This window comes from Rhinolophus sinicus, chromosome 16 (genome assembly GCF_057876585.1).
Source record: "Rhinolophus sinicus isolate RSI-liver-muscle chromosome 16, RSI-T2T, whole genome shotgun sequence".
Lineage (NCBI taxonomy): Eukaryota > Metazoa > Chordata > Mammalia > Chiroptera > Rhinolophidae > Rhinolophus > Rhinolophus sinicus.
In genome coordinates, this window is record NC_142516.1 from 3,499,131 (window position 1) to 3,526,176 (window position 27,046).

Sequence of the window (27,046 nt, forward strand, 5' to 3'; positions counted from 1 at the left end):
GACTTGGGCCTAACTCAGCGTGGATCCAATGGCAGGAGATAACCGGGCTAGTTCACCTGGGGCCAACTCTGGTTCTCAGGTCTGGTGGCAGCTTGGCTCCTTGCTTCTTCTCCCTGTTGCCTGTGCGGGAGCTCGTGTGTCCAAGATGGAGTCTTCATTCCCATGCCTGGTGCCTGGAATGAGATGCTTGGAAGTGCCAGGGGCAGAGTTCACGCCACTCCTTTGCCTGAAAGGCAGGGAGTGAGCAGAGACTGGGCAAGTGGCCTCGGAGCCAGGTCTCCTGGCTTTACATCCGGGCCCCACTGCCTATTAGTGTGTGGCCTTGGGCAAGTTACTTCCTCTCCGTGCCTCAGTTTCCTAATCTGCAAAATGGGGTTGTTAGGAAGACTACATGAATTAATACTTGTATTAGAACAAATACGTGCCTAGAACAGAGCCCGGCTTGCAGTCAGCACTTGGCTCACATGCTTGTTAAATGAATGTACCACCGCGTCTTCCATCCCAGGAAGCTGGGCTCGTGGTTGCTTCCCAGCCTCCCAGCGGTTGTGGATTTTCTTCTCACAGATCACGTGGGCAGCGGCATTCTCGCTGCCCTTGAGATGTAGGGGAAATAACTCGTTCCGAGCCCCAAATTCATTCAAGTGGCGGGAAATCATGTTCCTTAAACTCTTGGAGCTTCAGAGTCCAGTCCACGTAAATCCGTTGCACTCTGAAAGCATCCAGCCCACACACACAGACTGGCTGACCTCTTCTCGTTTTCCCACACACTTTCATGGTCCCCTGCAAGATGGAAAAATGTGTTTTAAGAAAAGACTAATTACTAAATCATTATACAGAGTGTGGGTACATGAGCATTTTTATTAAAAGCCTTATTAATTTACTAAGTGAGGCACCCCTTATTTTATGGAAGAATGTCTAGTTTTAAATGGTTTTTTCTTTCCTATCTAAACCTTCATTAGAGAGACAAACAGAAGTGTCCACCATTGGGGGGCTCTGCCATGCAGCTGCAACGTCTCGGTCGTGTGCGGGCCACTCAGTAGTACCTTCGCTCTTTGCCCGAGTACACGTGGCAGAGAGGGGAGCGACGGGAAATGATAGGAAGAGGGTTGGCCGCTCCCCGGGGATGAGCAGCTCAGAATATGCTCTAATTGGTAAGAGCCCCAGGGATAATGTACTTTTCTAGACTAGAAAAAAAATCCAATATCCAAAAAATTGTTATTTCCAGGCACCATTGTCTGCAAAGCAGTTTTAAATGCTATTGTTAAGCAATAGAGATGTTAGAATACAGGTTTTTGGAAACTAAAGAAGTCTTAGAAGACATCTATTCCATCTTGTGCCTGGGAAACCCAGGCCCGCTGAGACGGAGGCCGGTCTGGGGCAAGTGACTAGAGGTTACCAAGGAGTCAGGCAGACGCAGGGCTTGCTCCCCCCTGAAGAACTGCGGGGCGCGGCCAATGAGAAGAATCCCATTTCTCCTCATTATCTCAGAGGGTTTAGAAATGTTTATGATTCAAGCGCTCATTTAGGGCGCAGTATCCATGCTGTACCAGCAGGTGGCAGTAAATAATAAACAAACAGCATCACGAAGGGCCCACGGCCCAGGTCCTGGCCCTGTGGGTGCTGCAGGTCCTTGTAAGACACTCGTGATTTCTGGTTACCTCAGCGAGCATGGCTTGCAGGCTCAGCTGCCAGGAGTCATGGGGGGGGGGGGGTTGACAATCTTCCAGAAATGGTAGGAGTTTAGCTTTCATCGAATTACAGTGACAGTAAGTTGGGATCCCAAAGGGCCCAACTTGTGTCCTGGACTAAGGCCCCAGCATTCTGGGGAATAGATGTGTGGGGGGTGGGGCTGGGAGCCCCGTTTCTTTCAAGAACGAGATGAAAATGAAACAGAAGCGACCCGTCTTCCTCCTCCCCAGTCCTGTTCTTTCTTAGGGTCTCCCACTGGGCCCCCGTCAGGAGTGGTCAGGACCCAGCGCTGTGTTGGGAGGTTGGGAAGGGGGGAGAGAAGCCAATTCTGAGTCTTCACGAACGTGACAGATGGCCAAATGTCACACTGACCTTGATTTCAAGGGGGACTTGAAGAAGGAAAGAAGTACAGGGGCAGTCCCAGGGTGCGTGTGTGTGTGTGTGTGTGTGTGTGTGTGTGTGATACCATGTTTCCCTGAAACTAAGACCTAGCCAGACCATCAGCTCTAATGTGTCTTTTGGAGGAAAAATTAATATAAGACCCGGTCTTATTTTAATATAATACCGAGTCTTATATAATATAATGCCCAGTATAATATAATATAATATAATATAATATAATATAATATAATATAATATAATACCTGGTCTTTTATTATATTATACTATATAAGACCGGGTCTTATATTAATTTTGCTCCAAAAGACGCATTAGAGCTGATGGTCTGGCTAGGTCTTATTTTGGGGGAAACACGGTATGTAGATGGGTGTGGGGTATAGAGTGTGTGTATTGTGTATGTGGTGTAGTGTGTGTAGGTGTGCAGGTGCATGTGTGTGTGCAGAGGAAAGCAGAGGTGTAAGAGTGTGTGTGTAGGTAGATGTGTGTGTAATGGTGTGTAATGTGTGTTTGTAGTGTAGGGGTGTTGTAGGTGAATGCACGGGTGTGAGTGTGCGTAGTGTGTCTACGTAGGTGCCTGTGTATGTATTGGGTGTATGTAGTGGTGTGTATGTAGGGGTGTGTGTGGAGGGAGTGTGCAGGGGTGTGAGATGAGGTGCTCAGCTTTTTCTCATTTGCCCTGGGGTGGTAGGAAGGTAAGTGGCTTGTTTGGAGTCTGTCAATCAACTTTGCATCTTTTTTACCTTTAAGCACCAGCTGAGGGAGCTGTTTCCTTTGCTCCACTTCTGTCCAGGGCTTTGGACCAACTCCAGCAGCCTAGCGCCCCTCGTGCCTGCCCCCCCTCCCCAGCTGAGCCCAGGTCAGGGGCCCTAACTGGTGGGTTGAATGCAGGAACGCAGGTGTGGGCAGCAGGCCACAGCTTGGTGAGCAGGGAGGGCTCAGAGCAGGGCCTGGAGCGAGTCCCTTCTGCCCCTGGGCTCTGCTTCCACTGGAAAATCCGAAGCCGGCCTCGCTGCTCTGTCAGGGCCCTCCCGCCCTGCTCCCCCACATCAGCCCTCTGAGCTGGACAAGACAGGATGAAATCAGACCTGCGCCTGGGAAGAGCAGTCTCATCCGGGCGCCGCAGGGTGGCCTGGCTCGCACTGGCACTTTGTCCTGTAGTGCAGGAGGGATCTTGCCCTGGGCCCTGGTCCTTTAAACAGGGATCTGTGCTGTACATCCAGAGGGTGGACCAGGTGCCCTGGGTGAGGTGGGGGCCTGGTGGGATCGCTGTGGGACCCGGACACCTCTCCTCTGTGACCTGGCTCCCATCAACCCCTGCGCCAAGCACTCCCAGCAGCAGGAAATGAATGGATTGAGATTTTAATAACCTCGAGGTCAATGTGAGGACTGCCCTCTTTTATGGAAGATCTAGAGGGGGGAAAAAAGACCCGAAACCATGTGGTGTGGCCTCATGAAATAATAGGGTGTTCTCATCTTGCACTTTGCTAAGTTTAGGGTTGACAGGACGTTGAGGAGAGGTAGCCCTCGGCAGTTGCCTGTGTGCAGGCTAAGATGTTAACTGTCAAGCCCAGGAATCAAGCCTGAGGCACCTGGCTCGGTGGAGAAAGACTTTAGACCTCACTGAAAATCTCTATCTGAGCGGAGGATAAAGGGTAAATGGACAGCGCTGTCAGGGAGGCTTTAAACTTTGGCAGAACTCGGCAGGCCAGCCGGAGCTGCTCCAAAGTGGCGTTTTGGCTGAGCAGGCTGCTCAGATCACGTGGGGCTGGGCGATGGTCAGTAGCCCACAGGAAAGAAGGCCAGCAGCAAAAGCAGGGCGCAGAGCGGAAAACCTGCGGGAGATTCGGGTGGGCGCGGGAGGTACGCCCAAGGTGGGGACTCGGGCTGCGCCCTTCAGCCCTGGACCCTCTCCCGGGCTCGGAAGGGCCGCTCACTGGCAAGGTCAGTGGCCTTGGAGGTTTCGCCGGTGGTTCCCCAGTCCCCTTCACCTCAACCCTGATGGGGAACACAGAGGAGACCCCTCGTGTTACCACACAGAGTCTTTCGTGCTGGGAGGGGGTCCACTGAGCCTCTGTACCTCGCAGCCTCCCAGGCCCTGTGAATGGTGAGTGACTGACACCCGACAGTGAGGGGCAGAGAGGTGAACGGCCTCATGGGAGAGCCTGTGCAGCTTTCCCAGCGTGACCCCAGAAGGGCAGATCTGGGCAAACAGCCGATGCCAGGCTTCTGGGCAGGGCTTCCTGGGGTGGGTGGAGTCACAAGAGGACGAAGGCTCCACCCAACACCCAGGTGCCCCCAAAGTAGAGCCACTTACGGGTGCAAGTATGGCTGACCTTCTGAGGAGATTTCATCCTTTGTCCCTTTGGACTGGTCTCACACAGTGGCCTTTCAACCTCCGTTAGGCATATAAACAGTCTCTTTCTTAAAGAAACACTTTTTAAATGGAAGGTTTTAAGCATATATACAAAGTAGAGAGAATGGAGTTGTGAACCTGCAGGTACCCCCCCCCCCCCCCGCAAGCCTCCTCCCAACAGGATTATTTTGAAACAAATCCCAGGTGTCAACATGTATCCTCTTGATGCCTGTCAATTCAGGGGTAGGCTGTGGTGTAGATGAAAGGGGTCACCCAGGGAAGGGGCTCCCGTGGTTTTTATCACATGGGAACTGATTTGGTGTCTGGGACAACTGTGTTTCAGTTCTCTGCACACAGGCGCTTAAGGAACCAAAGAACCTTCTGGTTTTGGGAAATGGTACTATTCATTTGTTCACTCATTCAGAAAGTTTATTAAGTGCCTATCCTGTGCTGGCCCAATGCCAGGTGCTGGCATATAGCAATGGGCCTGACTTTATGGGGGTCCCTGCTTTGGGGGCTGGGGTGAGTGTGGGAATACAGGCATTAACTGCACTGATAAGTATTGACTCGCAATTGACTGGTGCTCCTTTGGCAGCCGTGTTTTCTTCACTCCCAAACGGAGGGGCTTGTTTGGTTTTGGCTCCAAGTCCGAATCAGGGTGAGTTTTTACCTTCTACCCCAGTCTTCTGGGAACATGACCTCCCCCGCCCCTCCTCTCCCGCCCCCCCCCAAGATCTCAGCACTTCCTACATCTCCACGTCCCTGTGCCACTCAGGCCAGGATGCTACTGACTGGTGTTCCTGTCTGTCTCGACTCCAGGACCCTGAGCTCCATTACTGATTGGCTCTAATTTTGGGGGCATCATGGGGGCCACTCACCTTTCTCTTCCGTGTGTGTGTGTGTGTGTGTGTGTGTGTGTGTGTGTGTAAATTAGACTACATTATACAATCCATTTACTGGCTTTTCCCATTTGACATTCTGTCATAGACCTCGTTCCAAGTTAACATAAATACGGATGATTTGTTAAGTTGCACAGAGGTCCCACCCTTTGCTTAACCTGCCCTCCACTGGTGACACTTGTGGCTGTTCCCGGTTGTCACCACTATAAACAGCACTAGAATTAACATCTTGTGCCATCCATGCTGTTATCTTAGGTGTCAATTCTTAAAAATAGGATTGGTGGGTACATTTTAGCTTCTGATGCAAATTGGGAAATTGCCTCTAGATATCTTTGCCAACTTAACAGGCAATCCCCCTCCTCAAAAAGCCCCAAAAGTCTCTTTGTGTTTCTATCTGGTCCTCCATTCCTCCTTCGAGTCAGATTTCTTTCCTGTTGAGAGAGACATTTGCTTGGACCCATCACTTAAGCCACAGCCTTTTGAGGCCTTGGTTTGTCCAATGCGGGTCCTGAGATTAACTCCCATGTGCTCATTCAATAAATATGCACTGAGGGCCAACGTATGACCATTGCCAAGATGGCCTCATGTGGGCCCAATCTCCTTCCTTCCTGAAGGCTTGGCTGAGCTCTCCACCCCCACGTCCCCAGACCCCACTGGCTTCAGCCACACGGGCCCTTTGTCCGTCCCTTGAATACGTCAAGACCATCCCAGCCCCGGGCCCTTTGTCCTTGCTGTCCTCTCTGCTAGCACGCTTCTCCCCAGGTTTTCCTGCGGCTCACCATCCAGACCTCAGCCCGAGGGGGAAGGCCGGCTGTGACCCGGTCAGGCCAGCAGCCTCCTGTCATCGGTTTGTTTTCTTCATAGTATTTACGCCTCCTGGAAGCAGTTCCTTATCTGTGCCTGCCAGCTGCCCCCGCTAGAACAGACTTCTGAGGGGGGTGGGGGGTCCTGGGCATCTCGCCTCCTGCGTATCCTGCATCCAGCACAGTGCCTGGTGCAGCTCGGATGTGCAATAACCACCCACTGAGCGACTCCTGGGAAAGGCCTGTTTCTGGATGAGCTGTGTTAGGTGAAAATGTCTGTAAATATTGCGGGGGAGACCTGCAATGAAAAGCTCTATGGCAGATTCTCACCTACGTTGTTTTAAATGCACATTTATTTATCCTGACAGAAAATACAAGGTTTGTGGATCACGGGACAAACTCAGTATTTATTTATTTTTCTCATTTTTTTCTTTTGTTGTGGTTTTTTGGTGTGTTTTTTGAGGACAGACTCCATTATTTATTCATACAGTAATCTCAGCATGGGCTTCCCAGACCCAGTTCCTCACAAGGCGATGTGGGGAGAGCCAGTGTACCCTGTGGGAAGTAGCACGGGAGAGAAGCCCCGAAATTGTAACCCTCGGAGCTTAGAGGGGAGTGGGCAGGGTGGGCTCCCTCCTCCCAACGTCCGCCCGGGTTAGAAACTGCTCCCGAGAGAGGAGGGGAGCTCATCAGGTGCACAACCCCTGGAATGGAAACAGGACAGGGGACACTCTGTCTTTAGTGGCCGAGGAGTGTTTGAAGTGACCGTCCTTTATCCCAGGGGCCAGCAGTCTGTGTGCTCAGAACGCCATAACCGTGGGGGAAACAGGAAAATATTCATGAGCTCTTGTTTCCCAGTGTGCGTCTCCGGCACTGAAAAGCACCAGTCACGCTCGTTGAGTGCTTCCCACCTGCCTGGAATCGTATGTAGTGTCCACCCTGTAGTGACCGGTCCTGTCATTCTCTTTTGGGAGATGAGACTCAGACAGGTTGCGTGACCAACTGGAGTTTCACCGGCCTGTACGGGCAGGGCGTATGTGTTTGTGCCCTCCGCCCGCGGTCTCTCCTCTACCACCGGGCCAGCCGAGTCTGGTCAAGCTGGTTCTAACACATTAGGTTAGTTGAAGTGAAGCTTATGAAAACGGAAACCGCCTGTGTATTTCTTCCTCACCTACTACGTGCCGGGCACTGTGTTCCCCATGGGAAGATAACATGGACGTGGTCCTTTGTCCTCATGGAACGCACCATCCTTTGTAAGAGGCAGACATTACGTGGGAAATTAGCCAAACAGTTAATAACAAGGGTGCCATGATGGTGAAGCAGCACAGGTGGGGGCCGTCCTTGGAGCCGACGTTCTCTGAGGCCTGAAGGCTGAGTGTGAAGCCCTGCCCCAGGTGGGCGTGAGGGAGGACGTTCCAGGTGGAGGGGGGGCGGTCCAGGGGGAGATGAAGGTCTGGGGGAGAGTCACCTAGGAGCGAGCCCTGTTGGCCATGAGGAGGGGAGAGCCCTTTTCCTTAGAGCACTGGGGAGCCATAGCAGGCTTAAGCGCCGAGGAGATGGGCTTACTTTCTGCGCATTCATGTTAGCTAGCCAGCAGTTCTCATTCGAGTGAGTGAAACCCCTTTTCTGTTCTCTCCTGGGGGCTGGGGAAGAAAGACTGAAAGATACGAGAAAGAACAAATTCAGAGAAAGGCAGATGACTTAGAATAAGGTTTTATGATTCTTTGGCGACAAGGGAACACCCGGCATGTCGTGGCCATGGGGGAAGCCAATGTTAGTGATTTTTCTGTACCTCTCCGCCCTGTGTTCACCTGACCGTCAGCCTGGGGGCCTTGGGGAGGTTTCAGATGTGCACGTTAGGGCCACTTGCCTGATCCAAGCGTGCAGGTGGGAGAGGAACCAGGCGTCTCCAGAGAAGCCGCCAAATGCTCCATCATCGCAGCCCTGGGAGGCCAGCTCGTCACAAGGCCCACATTCACAGCAAATAGTGGTAATATTTACCAAGTATTTCTGGAAAAATGAGTGCAAAGTGCAGGAAATGCAGTGCAAATTGCTAGAACGCAGTACATCAGCAACATAGGGCAGTTAATGAATCTGAGGAGAGAGAGATGAATTTCAGGAAAATGTCAATTGTAATGTAAACAAGAGACTTCTCAGTAGCTCATTCTCCATAAGACTTTATTTCAGTCTCCGGTTATAACTGGAGCTGAGATCCTTGGGGGCTTGATTCTATCCAACAGAGCGGGAAGGATGGGAGGAAGGAGGGGACGGGGTTGCTTGTGGATCGCAAATTAGCCAAGAGCAGGGAACCCCAGTGCCGTCCCATCTGAGGAGCATGACATCCTTTGCTGCAAAGACTGGATCCGTGGGGGGAAACGGCCCACGTGTTTACTGGACGGCTGGGAACTACCCTGCTGCCGATGGGCCTGGTTATCTTATCCAGGTCAGGGAAGGTGAAGGTCAAGCAGCCACATTCTTCCTGTGGAAGGGCCCGGGAAAGGGTCTTGTCCACCTAAACCCGACCCTTCACCAATATAATTCACAGTCACATAAAGCCAGGAAGCCCATGGGCCACAGATCCTCCCTCCCTTCTGGTTGGGTCAGGAGAAGTGCCCAGGGCACCAGTCCCATCACTGTCCTCCTCTGTCTGCAGTTCCTGACGGCATCGTCAAGAAGCTGCTCTGCCAGCGCCTGAGCCAGCTCGACTGCATTCAGAGAGGGTGGGTGCTGCACGGTTTCCCGCGAGACGTGGACCAGGCACGCATGCTGACTGGCAGGGACTACACACCCAACAGGTGAGCTGTTCCCTTTGGGCCGGGCCCTAGCCCTGGGGCTCAGCGGACAAGATCCATCGGGCAGCGTCCAGTTTATAAGAGCCTTCGCTTGTGTCCTGTGATCTTGGAGTCAGACTTGGGTTCGAATCTGGCTTTGTCAGCTTGCTGGACCTGAACTCCCTCATGGAGCAAATCATAACATACCAAACAGTCTTCCCGTCCTCATGGGATTATTGTGCAAAGCAGCGGATGTTTTCTTCTACTATTTTGACAGTTTTGTATTTCACATTTAAATCTTTGATGCCTCTGATGTTCATTGTGACCTGGGTATGCAGTACGAGTCTAATTCTATTTCCCCAAGTGGTTCGCCATTTGTTCAAAACAATGTTGAATATTGTTGGATATGCTCTCCTGCCTCCACTAACTTGAACTTGAGGGCACAGCACAATTGTGGCTATTGTGGAAATAAACAAAGACCACCCAAATGAAAATAAGCAAAGGCTATGAAGTCAGAACTTTCTCTGACGTGGGAGTTGGCCAGCGTCACTCCGTTTGGCACAGACTCAGGCAGGCAGAGAAGCAGAAGAGCATTCGAGCGGAAAAGGGAAGCTTTTCAGGGGTGCGCTGATGGAGGCCGTGGGCCTGGGGAAGCTGAGGCGCCGATTAGAAACAGGGCGTCCTATGCTCTTGGTTAGGGAAGCATATTGGAGGTCGTTTTCAGCAAGGTCAAGGTCATGCGTGCTAAACTTCCTAAAGTCTTGAATATTTGAGAATGTCTTTCTGTTATCTTTCTTTGTAAACATCAAGCAAAGTAAAGAATTCTTTGGACACATTCCTCCCCCTGCAGTTTCCTATGTTGTTTGTATACTGTCCTCTGACACCTCGGAGTTGCAATACTGTTGGAGGTTTTTCCCCATTATAGGTAATGAGCTTCCTCTGTCTGGATGCTCATAGGACATTTCTCTCTCTGTCTCTCTCTGTCTCTGTCTCTCTGTCTCTGTTTATTTACATTCAGCAGGCCATGTCTCAGTCTTGGTTTTCTTTATTACTTTTCTCTGGAACATTATGAATCTTTCCCATTTACATTATTTCAGGAGAATTTTCTTCTAGTACATATATTAACATTTTTTGGTTCATTTGCTTGGTGTTCTTACTCAGGAAGACTGATTACGTATGTGTTGGATATTTATCATCTGTTTTCCATAATTAAACCTTTTTTTCTAGTGGATTTTATCTTTTCCTTTTCTGTATTTTCTCAAATCTGTCCTTCGTGATAACTTTGTTTTTTATCATATTTATTTCTTGTTGCTTCTAATTTATTTTTCATTTTTATAGTGGTTTTTTATGTTTCCCTTAGTTTTTTTTCCTTAACTTTGTCAGCTTTCTTTCATCTCCTTTTTCATGTCATCTCATCACTTTTTCTTTGAATTCTTCTAGAGTGTGTTCTCTCTAAATTATTTTGAGCACATTGATAAGGCTTTATCTAAAATATCCTTCTGTTTCTTAACATAAGTAATTCTTCCTCCAAAGGATATTCATTCTCTCTCCCTTTTACTTTTAGGACCCTTTTTTGCTAATGCGGACATAGTTTGCAAATCATTTGTCTTCGAATAGGCAGTATATTAGTATCGTATGGCTTCTGTAATGAATTAGCACAAACTTGGTGGCTTAAGACCCCAGTTTATTGCCTTACAGTTCTGTAAGGCTGAAATCAGTGTGTCAGCAGGGCTGCCTTCCTTTCTGGAAGCTCTGGGACGGCTCCATCTCTTTGCCTCTTCCAGCTTCAAGAGACCGCCCACCGTCCTTGGCTCAGGGCCCCTTCTTCCACCTGCAAAGTTGGCCATGCTCCAGCACGCTGACCCCGGCGTGGTCACACCCCCCTTTGACCAGAGAGGAACAGGGCTCAGATTTGAAGGACCCAGCTAGTCAGACTGGGCCCACCCAGGTAATCTAACCCTACCAGCAGCCTTTCTGTAATCTCGTCTACAAAGCCCCTTTTGCCACGTCAAGTGACGTACTCACAGGTTCTGGGATTAGGAGGTGGGCATCGGTGGGTGGCGTTATTCTGCCCGCCACTGTTGGACTCTCTGAAACTCTGTCTTACTTACCTCCCTAGAGTTGGGGGTGGAGAGCTTCCTACTGGAAGACTGAAAGGTCTGCTGGGTTCTAGGGCTGCAGGGCCCAGCAGGCACCCTGACTCTCCTGTCTACTCCCCACGTTGTTGCCGGTGAATTTCCAGGGACTGCAGTGTCATGAGGCTGTTCCCACTCTCCGCTTTCCGGTGTCAATAGTTAGCTTCTGTGTGAACTCACCATCCAGCAGAAGATGAAAGGTGTCGGGAAAATGCAAAACCATCACTTAAAAGGCTGGGGTCATTGACACGGTTGGGGGCAGGAATCTAGTGCTCATTTCTTCCGAACCCTAGGGAAAAACCGCCTGTTTTATTTATTGCCCCACTGCACGGTGCCAGGACCGCAAGACCGACAAGGGAAGACCACAGTGTGTATTCAAAAGCAGGCAGAGAAGAAGAGTGAAGACCCTCTTTGATTTAGGGCAGGCTTGCAAGCGAATACTTCTCTATTCACCACAGAGTAAAAAATCAGTTTCTAAGGACTTAGTAAATAATGCCAATTTAATTTATTTGACCCTCGGGCAGAGGACAAGCAGGGCGAAAAAAGATGTTTGTTTACAATGTGGAGTTAATCACATGCTGCTGTTTCATCACCCTTTTCTATTTCTCTCGCTTCACTGAGGGTATATTTTCCCTCCTCCTTCCTCATCTCTGACTATTCCATTTCCTCCAGCGTTGTTTTCAATGAAACATTTTAATGATTAATTCAGGAAGTGATTTTTAGCCATAAACCTTCACGTTTAATCCAGGCTAAGGAAGAGAGAAACATCCTAAAATGAACCTACCTGGCTGGCACGGGGCTGAATGAGGGCTGTGATTCCCGTTCAGTTGTGGTGCCAGTTATAAAGCACAGTAGCTGTGGTATTGCTGGTTTTGACACCAGGAAGAAATCTTGACAGAATTATAGCCTACAAATCAATCTGGGAATACGATACAGAAATCTATAATTCAGATATGAAAACAATCTCCAAAGGCTCTTGTTTTAGGCGGATTTGATGAAATGAGATTAAAATAAATTTACATATATATCAATTTTATTATTAAAATATATTCGCACTAGTAAATAGAATTATTGGGGAAGGGTAAGCTACTCTGTGTATTGGACACAGAAATAGACCTCTTTGGCTTATCAGAAAACAAAGTTACTCTCTCCTTGTCAAATATAAATCTCTTCTTAGAGCTAATAAATGGATCGAGTTCGAATGCAATGTTTTGCTCGACTCGTACCTCATAAAGCCATGGCACATAAACTAAATTATATCCCACTGAGCAGTATCAATCTCTTGCTTCCAGCTTCACACAGAGAGGGAAGCAAACCAAGTAATTGATGTGTCGAAAAGAAGAAGAAAAAGTTATTTGAGAACAAATAAAATGGGCTATAAAGTTTGTTAAAATGTAATAATAATGAAAAAAATAAAAAGGAAGAAGAAGAAAGAAACAAAGAAAGAACTATCCAAAGCTACATCCAGAAATCTGCCCTCTCTGCCTGGCTGTAAAATAATTCATTTCATGCTGCAAGTTTGGAGCATGGTATTTTCTTTTAAAATTAATGTCCACTATAGAGAGGGAGTATAGGATTCTGATTGATGTTGGGAGGTTTGCAGTGTATCAGACAGACTGTTTTTTTGTTTTATTTTGTTTTTTGTATTCTCCTTCCCCTCAGTGCTGCAAGGAGGGGGTGGGGCAATCTGTGGCCTTGAACCTCCTCCACTCTGGCTGTGCCTGCTGCAGGGCTGACAGACAAGGTCTGGGGCACTTTCCACTGCCGAGGCCCAGGTCAGAGCCAACACCGCTGCGTCTCTCAGAAATCCCTGGGAAAGAGGGTACAGGGTGGGACCCTGCCTGAGCCAGTAGCAATGGAAGTCAGCAGAGTGGTAGCAGGATTTTATTAGTGTTGCTTTCTGTAATATTTCTCTCTTTCTCTATCCCATTGCACTCAGTTTGGGGACGCTGAAGAAATCACCCAAGGATGATATTTTAGATGAGCTCGTTTGTATCCCAGGTCATTCTGTGCAAATTGGAAACTGTTCTATAGCTTCCTTTGAGACTGTGGTGGGTTTTGAATTTTTACTTATGATGATTTCTTAAACCAGATGGTTGTGTGTCCCACATCCACAGGAGCCCCATGGGCGTTTGGTTGTCCCTGGGAAAGCAGTGACAGATCTCTCACTGCACATGGCTCCCCATTGGTGCTGGGTGTGTTGTTAGCTTTCGCTAAACACACAGCCCTTTCCCTCCAGGGAGCCAGAGAGCAGAGCCAAGGAAAGGACCCTGGCTGGCAATCATGGGTACCATGCCTGAAGGGGATGGGAATCCCAGCCCTAAAGTAGCCCCGCTCCTCCACATCTGTGGGTCTGGAAGCGTTTGAGATTTCCTAGGGCACAGCCCTGGTGGTCCCGCCTGGGCCATCTCCACTCGAGGCTGGTGCAGAATGGTCCCTCCAGGCTGCTTCTGGTGCTGACAGGAATACCTTTCTGGTCTTCTTCCCTGACTGTGCTCTGCCCCAGTCCTGCCTTGCTCCCAGGTGAGGCCCTGAGGCACTCTTCTTCCTGTGCCTCCTGCCCCTCATCTTCCATCGCCATCATCATCACCATCACCACCATCATCATCCTGACAAGAGCCGTGATGCTGAGTGCCGATTAGGTTCCTCATTACCCCTCATTTCATCCGTTCCACAGCCCCATAAAGTAAGTTTGCTCAGTAAAAGGCACCTGGGCTGGGAGAATTTGGGTCCCTTGCTGCGGGGCTAATGGAAGAGACCAGCCCTGAACCCAGCTCTTTGCATCGTCCCTTTGTACCTTTCCCGCAATGCCCTTAGCATTTAGCCCTGCTCCCTCCCAGCTGGCTTGAAAAAGCTACATTTTATCTGTTTCCTTATCTGTCAAATGGGACAGTAGCCTCTACTCTTAACCTAATAGCACTACTGCTGGGGGAAGTAAATGAAATACATGTGGGTGCGACTTAGTTGTCAAGTGCTGTCTGGACGCAGTGGGACGCTCTCAGCTGGTTCTGCGTGTGACCCCTTTCCCCCCCACACACAGCGCCCCCAGGTAGGGCAGACGCTCATTCAAAATGTGGGATGGGGTTTGTCTTCTCTCCTATTCTCTCGCAGTAAATTGCACACTCACATCGCTCAGATACGTCGCCCATTTGTGTACACGTTAAGAAGTGTGAAAACATTTATTACGATCGACACGCATGTGATTCTGAATTCCTGTTGCATAAAGGAGGCTAAAATGGCATCTATACTCTGAAGGGCTGGCCGCATCTAGCCATTATGGGCTGGTACAAGTAACTTACTGCTCTTTAAAAATGTTTTTTCTCTAATAGCAATCTGTTTGCTTTTCTTATTAGGTTGGTGCAAAAGTAATTGCAGTTTAAAAGGTTAAAAATAATTGCGAAAACCGCAATTACTTTTGCACCATCCTAATACCTACCTAAGAAAAACTCCCGGGTTTAGAGTTGGGGAAGGTGGTGCCTTATGCACCTGGCAGCACGTAACGTAGGAGAACGACCATGAAATAGATGAAGACAAACTCGCCCGTTTGTCCAGAAGGACCGCTTGAAACCAGGCAAATGGGAAAGCTGCCTTCCGGGCATTTAACAATGTTGGTAAATGATTCTGCCTAGCGTTGGTTTGATTTCTTGGTTTCAACTGTGGTAAATGTAAACAATGGAAGATTAAGGTAAATCATGCTAGTAAAAACTGAACTGGCATATAGTTTATATGCCAGAGCTCTCGAATTTGATTTCAAGGCTTGTTCCTGTTTAGTTCCTTATGACACTGCTCTGGGGACAGCACAATGAAACCCTTGGGTCATGGCTTTGCCATCTCCCACGTGTCCCAAACTGAGCAGGATGCTGTCATGCCTTAGGAGCCAACAGCAGGACCAAGGAGAAATTAAAATGCAAAGCAGAGAGGATGTCTTCCCTCTCTCTCTCGCCCTCTCTTTTGTGTTATCACTTGGTCCTTCCTGGAAGCGCTCATATTTCTGCAGCTGAGCCTGGTGTGGATTAGGGATAATAAACAGCCCATTAATGGAGGCCTGAACTAGGAAATGGACTTGGAATCAGCAGCAGAATCCAGTGGCTGACTGAGGTTAATAACTCCATTACTCCAGCTCGGTGCCGAGCTGCCGGGCGAGCAGGCTGTTAGCCTTATCTTAGTCCTCATTAATTGAGCTAATAGAACCCGCGTGACCCTGCCTTGCTGCCGTCATCTGACGGTTTACCAGACATGGGCCGGAATACATATCATCAACTGTGTGCTCCCCAGGTGCCTTTTGTTTTTGAAAGAAAGATCTTTCTCGAAGACTGATGAGCCGCTAGAACCCTTCCCAGTGGTGGAGTTACTGGGAGGCTTTCTGCACAGGACCCCAAAATCACTCTGGGCACCTCTAAGCGGATGTATATGTGGGTTTAGGGCGTTAGCTTCAAAATGAACTTTGGAGGAAGCAGCCATTGTCTCAACAACATGTCCGGGACTAAGGGTGAAAAAGAAAGCGTGGCCTATGCTGGGTGGGAGCAGGGGCAGCCCCACGCCTCGTCGCTCCTGGGTCTTCTCTTTCTTTCCACATTGGCAGCCGTCTCTCTTGCACCTGTCCTTCCTGCCCCAAGGTTTCTAGATAGTTCTGTGCTGCTCCCTGGGTAAGTGGTCTGAGGGCGCAACTTACCTTTCTCAGCCTCAGTTTCCTTAACCGTCAAATGGGGTCATAACCCCTCCCTTCCTCCCTCACCCTTTGCTGGATTCATGTGTGTATCTGCTGGGGAAATGTGTACATGCGGGACTTGTGAATCGGAATTGGAAAATGCTCCCTACAACCGAGATGAGGTCAACAGGTTAAAAATCAAAAACTGTTTCCAGCAGCAGGTTACTAGGCTCTCTGTGCCTCCATGTCCTCAACTGAAGACCAGGGACAGTCACATTGAGGACATCAGGTGGGAGGATGAGATGAGGTGAGCCAGGGGAGCCCTCGGCACGGAGCTTGGGGTCCCCAGGGCTCCATATGCGGGAGCCTCGTTTACTCCTAGTGTGCTGGGGACTCCCTGCCTGTCCGTGGTGATCAGAGCTTCTGAAAGGTCAGAGCAAACCACTTTCTTGCCAAAATACCAGTTGCAAGGTTTTGTGGCCCAGGCTGGCCCCTCGCCTGCTCCAGGCAGATCTCTTCCGTCTGGTCAGAGGAGGGTACTTCCTTGTCACCTGGTGACACGTGGGGCAGAAGACTGATTCTGCAAATGGACAAAGACAAAATCACCCTCTTGTCGGAGACGCCACAGAGCCAGACAAGCAGGAGCATCTTCGTGCCGGAGCAGCTGCGCAGGTTGTCTAGGAGCCGTGAAGTCAGCCTTGAAAAGGTGTGGAATTTTCATCTCCTGTTCCTGTTGTTTTATAAGATTTAAGGATTCTTTTGATGATGGGACACAACACACTCAGAGAAGTGAAAGGCAGGGGTCTTTGTTACTTAAGTTCCAAATGAGAGGCGGCTGGCAGTCTAGGCCACGTGGGGGGTGCAGCCTGGGGCCAGGTTATAGCAGCTGAGCTGTGGAAGGCAAGGGTTGGGGCTTAGCTAGGTTTTGCAAGCTCTCTGTGGGTTGGCTAATTTAAATAATTTTGGGGGCTTCCAGGGGTAGGGACTGTCCCCGGACAGAGTGTGGGAGTCCCACGGGAGACGTGGGCTTAGCAAAGTACGTGAGAAGAGGAACCGAGATTTACTAGCCATGCCTTCAGCACGGGCTCAGTTTCCACCACGCTTCTTCCAGCCACGGACGCCCTGTGACAGCACACACTGACTGACTCTGTAGCACAAAGAAATCCTAGCTGGTGATGGGAATTTGGCAGGCTCTCGGGAGGGTGGAGCCGAGGTGTGGTGTGGTTCCCAGAGGCGATGGCGGGGTCACCTGGCTGAGGTTGGGGCCAGTGATGTTGGTAATGGGGCCATCAGCCCACAGCCCCTGGAGCGGTGGCATTTTAATCTTTCAGTAAATAAGAGCTGAAGTGGAAAAAGGATGTTCTCCCGTCCTTTTCCTGCCTGGGGACTGTTGACATTTTACCACCTATTTCCAATGTTTGTGCAAGAAAAAATTCTGGTGAGGATGATTCTGAGCAAATGTGGAAGGTCGGCGCTGCTTTTTTCCTGGGTTAAAACTTAGTTTGTGGCCGTCTGTTGCTCCATTTGCCGTCTTTCTCTGAGAGCACAAGAGCAATTACTTTTGAAGCCACGACATCAAAAGTGTGCATTATCTCTGCACTCTTTGCCTGCAGCCTCAAGGATCTGTCGCGAATAAAAGGACAGTGAATTCCCAGAGAGTGAGCAAGTCCGGGCTACCACAGACTGAGCTCCACTGTCCCGAATGGGACAGCTGAGGACCCTGAACGCACATTGCACAGTGTGCGGGTGGCCAGAAACTTCAAGGGAGCGAGTGAGACGTGGTCTGCGTGTGAGGATCTGCGAGTTCAGTCTTTAGGAAGAAACAGGGCATACGTACAACAAGGGATTTGCATGGTGTTTTCTTGGTGAGAAGTTTTGTTATTATAGTTCAGGACCAATGCTAACAGTCCCACTGTGGTTTGTTGAAACTCCGTTTATTTATTAACCATTTAAAATGTTTTCCTGAAGAATTTTCTGAGAGCACCCAGTCCTGCCTGCAATGGCGGTTGAACTTCCTGCCATCTCGAACAGTCTAGTAAAGATTTCCAGGCTCCGTGTGCCATCCCCTCCTCTTAGCACACCTTCCTGGTAAATGTGATTTTGGGAGAAAGTGCCAGCTTCTCTCGATTTCCTGGTTTAGCATTTGATAACCTTTGCAGTCAGAACATTTCCCCTCATGCGTGACCCTCCCTTCGCCCCACCCCCTCCCCCGCCTTCACTGGCCAACCACATCTCAATTTCCTTTCCCCCTTCAGACTGTAAGCTCTCACTAGGGGTCCAATGGGTTTTATTGAACGGTTACAGTTGGGCCAAAGCCGGTGGTGAACAAGACAGCGGACAGGATGACGAGAGATTCAGCGCCATCTCCGCTCCTTGGGTGGAGACTGACGGGTGACCTTTAACAGAGCAGAGCCCAGGGTAGTTGGCATTTGAGTCCAGCTCTGATGGAGACACCCCCATTTTGGGCAGGTGCGACACTCGACCGTTGACTTAAATTCGTTTCCGTGAGAAAGGCAAGAGGACGGAGATGGCGAAATGACTTGGAGAAATCGTGTTTGTTTTTCTTTCCCCGTAGTGTACTTCAATTTTCCCTCTTCCTTAGAGGCATAAATAAAGTGTTGAACTGTTGAACCTGGCATTGTGCTTTAAAAGCCTGGGCCTCTGCCAGATTCAGGTGGCAGATGTCTAAAAGCTGGAAGCTCTCCTTCCTAAATATCACGGACATTTTTTTTTAATTAAAAAAAACTTTTTAAAAAAAGTCTTCCACAAATAGAAGTTCAGCTTTACTTTTTCTGAGATTGTAAAGCTCTGGGCAGTGCCTCTTTGCAGGCCCTGAGGTTTCTGCAGATGTCAGGCCCCTCTCCCAACACCGGCAGGTGGGTCAGATCATGCCCCTCCATACGGGTCCTGGGCAGACTCCATCTGGGGCTCCAGTATTACCCCTCCTTTCTCTCCTGGCCCTTGGTCTCATGAAGTGTGGGTTCTAAATCCTAGGAAAGTGTGGCATGTGTCGAGAGAAGACCTGCCAGGCCTGGAACCCCACCTCCTCCAGGAAGCCTTCCCTGATGCTTCTCCTTGCTCTGCACCTTCATAGGACCTTCCGCATTGTTCTCGTGATAGGAAGCGGCTTAATAGGACCGTGGTGAAGCAAGAGGCTGTGGAATCCTGGCTTTGCCCCTTACAGGGTGTGTGAGGCTGGGCAGCTGTTATCCTCCCTGCGCCTCAGTATCTTCTTGTGCTTACGTTCTGGGGACACAAAAGGAAACAAAGCCTAAAACCCTTGCCATAACACGGCTTATGTTCCAGCTGGGGTGAGAAAGGCTATAAACAACCAACAGATACGTAGTATGTTGGTTCTGTAGGGAATAGGGAAGATGGGCAGTGGGAAGGCAGTGTTGGGGTGGTGCGCTGTGTAGGAAGTGGTCAGGGAAGGCCTTTCTGATAAGAGGACATTGGTGCAGAGGGGACACATGCTGAGAAGATTTGGGGAAGAGCATTCTAGGCCTGGTAACAGCAAGTGCAAAGGCCCAGACGTGGGTGGCAAGGGCTCAGCCAGTTTAAGGGCATCATGGAGGCTGTTGCCAATGGAGCAGGGAGAGAGTGGGAGGCGAGGTCAGAGGCAAACGGGCCCCCGGCCCTGGAGGACTCAGGCTTTTCCTCTGAGTCAGGGGGAAGCCACTGGAGGCGTTTGAATAGATGAGCAATGGGCTCTAACTTACGTTTGAGGAGGATTACTCAGGCTGCTGGGTGGAAAGTGGACTGTAGGCGGGAGGACAAAGCAGAAGCAGGGAAGCCACTGGCGATAATCCAGGTGAGGGACGCTGGGCCCTGGCCCATGGTGGTGTCTGTGTAGGTGGCGCAAAGCCGTCAGGCTCGGCCTGCATTTTGAAGGTGGAACAGACACAGTTGAAATGCGATCAGATTGGATGCCAGGATTAGGAGGAAGAAGAACTCTAGTTTCTGCTGGCATATTGGGAAGGATGGACTGGCCATCTACCAATCGGGGAGGGGGTACAAGGAGCAGGTCTGGACTGAGGGTCCCACCAGCTCAGTTTAAGATTGAGACGCCAACTCGGAATCTGTGTTAGTCTGCTCGGGCCGCCACAACGAAGTCCCACAGGCTGAGGGGCTTAAACAACTCAAAATTACTTTCTCACAGTTCTGGAGTCTGGAAGCCCAAGATCAAGATGTCAGCAGGGTTGGTTTCTTCTGAGGCCTCTCCTTGGCTTGCAGCTGCTGCCTCTTCACGTGGTCTTTTCTCTGTGCACACACCCCCCTGGTGTCTATGCGTCTAAATTCCCTCTTCTTATAACACACCATTCAGATTGGATCAGGGCCCACCCTAAGGGCCTCATTTTAATTTAATCACCTCTTTAAAGGCTCTATCTCCAAATACATTCACATTCTGAGGTCCTGGGGTTAGTACTTCAACCTGTGGATTTTGGAGAACACATTCAGCCCGTGACAGGCTCTGTGGCACTTTGTTATGGCAACCCGAGCTAACGAATACAGCATCCTAACAGGCCTCTCAACCTGACCCCATGCCTGCCCACAGGGCACATGTCACGGAGCCCAGCTTCTCCCAGCACCCCCTCCCACTCTTTGGCAAGGTTTCCATCGGCCCCCTCCCCACCCGCACGCTGTCAAGGCTCTGAGCTTTCTTTTTTCATTCCCAGATTCCAGTCCTTGAAAGTCAAAGCCACAAGGCCTGTGGAGGCCATCTAGTGCAACCTCTCAGTTGCAGAGAGAACCTGAGGCCTGAGAGACGAAGTCACTTGCCTGAGGTCACCCCATCAGTGAGCAGGGCGGAAAGCGGGCCTCCTGGCCCCAGGCTGACCCTTGTCTTATTTGTTTTGCTTTTAGATGCCTATTCTTTTGCTCCACCCCGTCACCCTGGATAAGTTTGTAGTTGCCCACTCCGCAGTCCCACCCCACGCCTGAGGTCTTCCAGTATCCCCTTTTCCTTCCCCGCCTGTCCCCAGACGAGTGGGGACAGTGGATTGTGACTGTCCTCGTACCTGGCCATGTTCCGTCCCTTTTGCTTTAACCAGATCCCCCTCTTCGTGTGGCGCTCTGGGAGCATCCCCCCTCTCCTCTCAACAATAATTAGCCTTGTAAGACTAATGGATGAAATCGTGTCTAATTACCCTGCTGAAGGCCCAATTATGCGATTAACATTCGTGGGCTATACGCTAATGATGGGAAGCGCCTCTCATTTGCATAGCATTAAGTTAATTGAGCTGCAAGGCCAGTCGGTAGGATGGGGTGGTGATGGCTGGATTCTCTTTCTGTAAGGATCCTAATGACCGGAGAGGATGATTCACCTGACAGCTTTATTAATTAACAACGATCCGATTACCTAGCAGGAGTGGTGAGTGGCAAGTGGCAGTGGGCAGAAAGGCCTGGATTTGTAGGAAATGAGAGATGGGAGCCTGCTCTGCTGATTTTTCTTCCCAGCGCTTGGCAATACCTTGCTCGAGCCCTTCTGCTATGCACTTCTTCGAACACTTACTTTTCTCATGTTGGCATTCATTCCCCCTCTCATCTATTCATTCCACCCACATTTACTGAGCGCGCCAGGCAGGGGGCCCTGCCCGGGGAGTGTTTGTGGAGAGGGTTCCCTTTGTCTGCAGGCCCCCAGCTTCTCCCAGAGGCTTTGATTCAGCACTGAGTCAACCTTCAAGTTGGCGAATGTCAGCAGAGTTTCAGACTTTGAAGAATCCTTAGGGATCATCAGTTCAGGTCTCTTATTTTACCCCCTAAATATTGGGGCATAGAGAGGCCAGACGCCTGGAGGGTGAGGTCACTCAGCAGGGTGGGGCTGGTGGTCCTGGCCCTGCCCTACGCCCCCTGCGCACAGTACTATGCTGCCTTTCGGCTCCTTCGTTAACCTCTGGAGGTTGTATTTGGAGTATTTAGATGTTGTCTCCTGGGGACCTCGGCCGGAAGCCCGTCCCACGTGCTCCCGTGGCCCTCACTTCTCCCCTCACAGCGCTGGCCACTGCGCCTTCCTCCTGGCCTCTTTCTTCTCCGTGAGCAGAGACTGTGTTGTGCTCCCTGTTTAGTAAGTAGGTGATTTGAACCAACTAAGGAACCATGCAAGTGGTGTGGCTGGGACTAAAACCCAGATTGCTTTCCAATGCATTTTAAAACACTGAATTTTTTAACAAAAATAAAATCATGTGTACATCCTTATATAACTTGCTTTTTCACTTAATGAAATATTGTGGACATCTTTATCATTACATAAAGCTGTAACTCATGAAATGTTTGCATAGTGGTATCACACTGCAAACTGTTACATGGCAATGACACAATGACACGGTCCAGGTGTCCTATAGTGTATTTAAATGCCCTCTGTTGGCAGACATTTGTTTCCAGTTTTTTCTTTTAGAAACAATGTAACAACAAGCATATATGCACACACACACACCTTTTATTTTTTAAATTAGTTTCAGGTGTACAAAACAATGTAATAGTTAGACATTTATACACCTCAAATAGTGATAACCCCCCTCCCCCTATCTACTACCCTCTGACATCATATACAGCTGTTACAGTTCCACTGACTCTATTCCTTATGCTGTGCTCCACATCCTGTGTGTGTGGGAAATATATATATATATATATATATATATATATATATATATATATATATATAATATATATATCATATATATAATATATATATGATTATTATTATTATTATTATTCAGCTTCAGCTTCAGGTGTACACTGCAGTGATCAGGCACTTACACCGTCCATGAAGTGGTCTCCCTAATAAGACAAGTGTCCACCGGATACCCTATAAAATCTTTACAACATTATTGATTATAATCCCCAAACTGTCTTTCATATCCCCGTGGCAATCTCGTGGTTATAGATTGTATTTTCTAATCCCCTCACTTTCTCCCTCATCCCCACCCCCCTCCCATCTAGCAACCCTCAGATTTTCCTCTATAGCTCTGACACACACACATCTTTATGCATTTGTTTTGATCATTTGCTTAGGAAAAATTAATAGAAATGAAATTGCTGAGCCAACGGGTATGCACAATTAAAAAGTTACTTTTATTTTTTAATTAAAAGGAGTCAGAGATTGAAGGACTACAAATGCATGAATATTCAGTGACAAATAAATCTCAAAAGAAGAATAACTGAAAATCAATGATCTGAGCCTCAGGCTTAGGTTAAAAAAATAATAAACCCGAAGAATGGCAGGAAAGAGATAAAATGAACAGAAGTCAAGGGGGCAGAAAACAAAATGACAGTATAGTCAAAAGTTGGTCCATTGCTAAAATTAAAAAAAATTAACATGTCTCTAGCAAGACTGATCAATAAAAAAGAAAATGCACAGGTAAACAATATTTGGAATAAAATGGAGACATATCCATAAACAGAGCAGAATTTTAAAGGATAAGAAAAATATTATGAACACTTTTGTGACAATAAATTTGGAAACAGACAAGATGGATAAATTCAGAAAAAAAGTCTTACCAATGTTAACATCAGAAGAAATAGAAAATCTGAATAGTCCTGTAACCGTTAAATATATTATAACCATTAAATACATTGACTCATCAGAGTAAAGTCTTCCCCTCCCCGACAGTCCTGCATACGATCGCTCCTGGCAGCACCGTATGCGATCACGAAACACAAAAACAGACCATTGATGGTGAAGATGCTGGGTGAGTCGCAACAGAGCCACACGGTGGTGTGTCATCCAGCGATGGAAGTGACTGAACTACAGTCACATATGTCAAAGTGGAAAAATCATAGAAAAATAATATTAAGTGGAAAAGCAAGTTGTAAAAGAACATAACCCTAAAAAAGCAAAGCTAAACAATGTATTGTTCAGGTACACATACACATTTCCATAAATTCTTGATGGTGGTTCTCTTCGAATGTAAGTATAGACAGAGGGATGGGATTGGTTAGGACCAGCCAGAGGATTTCAGTATTGACGTGATGCATTTCTTTGGTGGGTTAATTTTATATGATATATATATTAGAAAGCATCCACCAGAATAGAAATTCTTCTAGGAAAAGAATCTCTCTTATTCACCAATACTGTGTTTCCCCAAAAATAAGACCTAGCTGGACAATCATTCCTAATGCATCTTTTGGAGCAAAAATTAATATAAGACCTGGTCTTATTTTACTTTAAGACCAGGTATAATAAGATATAATATAATATAATATAATATAATATAATATAATATAATATAATATAATATAATATAAAACAGCGGGTCTTATATTAATTTTTGTTCCAAAAGACGCTTTAGAGCTGATCGTCCAGCTAGGTCTTATTTTTGGGGAAACAGGGTGTATCTCAAACTCCTAAAATAAAGCCTGGCACATAGTAGGTTCTCAGTAAATATTGGTGGCCTGAATCATTACATCTTACATCACTTATTTTTATATATCAAAATATTTCCTAATAAAAAAAAAGGCAAAATACTAAGTTTTCTTCTAAATTTTCTTAGCAACCACTGTTCATAATTTATTGGGTATTCTTCTAGAAAATTTCTCTTCATCCATAAGGAGAGAGAAATATATGTATTTATTTGCTGTAGCTGGAGACCTACTACACAACTGCAAAGAGTTAAATCGGACGTACATCTTATGTAACTTGCTTTTAGGTTATCTCTTAACGGTGTATCTTGCGATGCGTCCACAGAGCACCGAGAGCTCTGCCGCTGTTCCTGTTCGTGACCATGTAGTCTCCCAGCCTGTAACTGTACAGTAATGAGTGTAACCAGGTCCCTGTTGAGGAGCATTTAGACCGCTCCCTTTCTTTCTCTTTGCAAACAGTGCTATAGTAAGTGCCCTGGACACATAGCTCCGCTTAGTCACAAGATTGTCTCTACAGGTTAGAACCCTAGGAGTGGAACTGCTGAATTCTAGTTGCATTTTTATTTCCAATGGGTGCTACCAAAGTGCCCCAGAGATCCAATTCTACTGGTGGGAGTCAAGCAGTGTATGACGGAAGGGGGAGCAGCCTTTGGAAACAGCTGGAACACCCAAGGAACAAAGGCTTCCTTTAAGTTTAGGGGCACCATGCTGCAGGACTGCAGAGGGCACCTGGCCAGCAGTGGGAGTGCCGGCCCCTGCAGCCACCTGGTTTGTGGCACAGTTCAGCCAAATCACCATGCACATGCTCAAGTCATGGAAATGTTTGACATCATGAAACTTTTTTTTTCCTATTTTTAAATTAAATTTATTAGGATGACAAAGGTTAGTAAAGTTACATAGGTTTCAAGCATACAATTCTGTAATATGTCATCTATATAGCACATTGTGTGCTCACGACCCAGAGTCAGTTCTCCTTCCATCACCATGTATTTGACCCCCTTCACCCTCTTCTACCTCTCCCTCCACGTCCCGTTATCCTCTGGTCACCACTAACCTGTTGTCTGTGCCTATGAGTTGTGTTTGTCTTGTTTCTTTGTTATTTTCAGTTTTATATCCCACATATAAGTGAAGTCACATGGTTCTTGACGTTTTCTGTCTGACTTATGTTGCTTAGCATAATAATCTCAAGATCCATACATGTTGTCGCAAATGGCAATAGTTCATCTTTTCTTATGGCAGAATAGTATTCCATTTTGTATATATACCACAATTTCTTTATCCAATCATGTATCAAAGGATACTTTGATTGTTTCCATGTCTTGGCCTCTGTGAATAATGCTGCAACAAACATCAGGGTACATATTTTTTCAGATAAATGTTTTCAGATTTTTGGGGTAGATACCCAGGAGAGGGATTGCTGGGTCGCACGGTAATTCTATTCTTCATTTTTTGAGGAACCTCCACACTGCCTTCCATAGCGGCTGCACCAGTCTGCATTCCCACCAACAGTGTATGAGGGTTCCTTTTTCTCCACAGCCTCTCCAACACTTGTTACTATTTGTCTTTTTGATGATGGGTGTGAGGTGACATCTCATTGTGGTTTGATTTGCATTTCTCTAATAGCTAGTGAAGTTAAGTATCTTTTCATGTATCTGTTGGCCGTTTGTATGTCTTCTTGGGAGAAGTGTCTGTTCAGGTCCTCTGCCCATTTTTCAATTGGATTGTTCATTTTGTTGTTGTTGAGTTGTACAAGTTCTTTATATATTTTGGATATTAGCCTCTTATTGGATGTGTTGTTTGCAAATATCTTCTCCCATGAAACTTAAGTTTTAGGGAGCATATTTTTTTTCCCTTAGGATCAATGATGGATTTAAAATATGCCTAAATGTTTTCTTTCAAGAATGGTTGTAACTGCCCACAGCAGTTACTTCTTGATTCACATGTAGCATAGTTAAGTAATGACAATTACTTCAATTTTTAGTGCTTTGAGCTTCTAGCCACAACTGAAACATGACAGGCTTATGAACATAAAGGCCAACCATGAAAGAAAGTTGTTCTCCTGAGGCACACGCTGCCTCCTTGAGAATGGAACGCAGAGTGCGGGAGCTGACTGGCGGCTGGGGGGCGGGAGGGCTCCCCAACGTGTAGCCTTTAGCAAGGCCCGTCCCTGGACTCTCTGGGCTCCGACTTAGCTCCGGCTGCTCATCCTGGCGCCTGGTGGTAGAAACACCCCAGGACCGTCCATCTGTCCTTTGTGAGAACAGGTGCCCCAGGAAAGCATGGCATAGAGCTCCACCTGGGATCAGGCCCGCTCGGTTCCCCTGGGGACAGACTACTGGCTGGCACTGCCATGACATTTTCTAGGAGTGGTAGGTTTAGTGTTAAAAACACGAGGCTTGGAGTCAAAGAGACCTGAGTTTAAATCAGCATCAGTTGGCAAATATTGAGTGAGCATGTGCTATGTGCTGGGACAATGGACAGGACGGACAGGCCAGCTCCCGTCTGAGTAGGAGCCCCACTCAGAGGGGGAGAAGAGCAGTAAATGACTCACTGTACCACACACGTCTCTTGTTAGCTCTGAGGCCCTGAGAGAGGTCAAGGGGAAGTGCATTCCAAGCAGAAAGAACAGTCAGGCGAGGGCCCAGAGACAGGAAGTCACTCCCCTTCCATCTCATTACTTCCCCTCTTGGAGCCTCATTTCTTCATTTGAAAGTGGAACTATTAATAGCGCACATGGTGCCAAGTTGCTGTCAGGTTCCAATGTATAGGTAAATGTATAATAATGTATAGGTAAATATACATACTGAATAAGAAGCAGTAGCAGTCACCAGTTTTGCTCCAGCTTGGTGAACTGCTCCTCCTGGATTTCACAGAGAGGACTGGGGGTAACCCATGGGCCCCGGGCACAGCCTGGTCGTTCTGTGAGAGTTGTTACTGTCATCAGAGGAAAGTACAGTCCTTCTTTTTGTCTTATCTGTCCTTTCCATTTGC

The 27,046-nt window shown here is 48.0% G+C and overlaps 1 protein-coding gene across 5 annotated transcripts in view; it reads left to right on the forward strand.

Moving 5' to 3' along the window:
- The window catches only part of AK8 (adenylate kinase 8), a 113,356-nt gene that overhangs the window by 60,840 nt on the left and 25,470 nt on the right, over positions 1-27,046 (forward strand). For all 5 annotated transcript variants that reach the window (XM_088793597.1, XM_088793596.1, XM_088793595.1 and 2 more), the window contains one exon: positions 8,797-8,938. In XM_088793597.1, the coding sequence (XP_088649723.1) occupies positions 8,797-8,938 (142 nt within the window). The remainder of the gene's footprint in view (positions 1-8,796; positions 8,939-27,046) is intronic.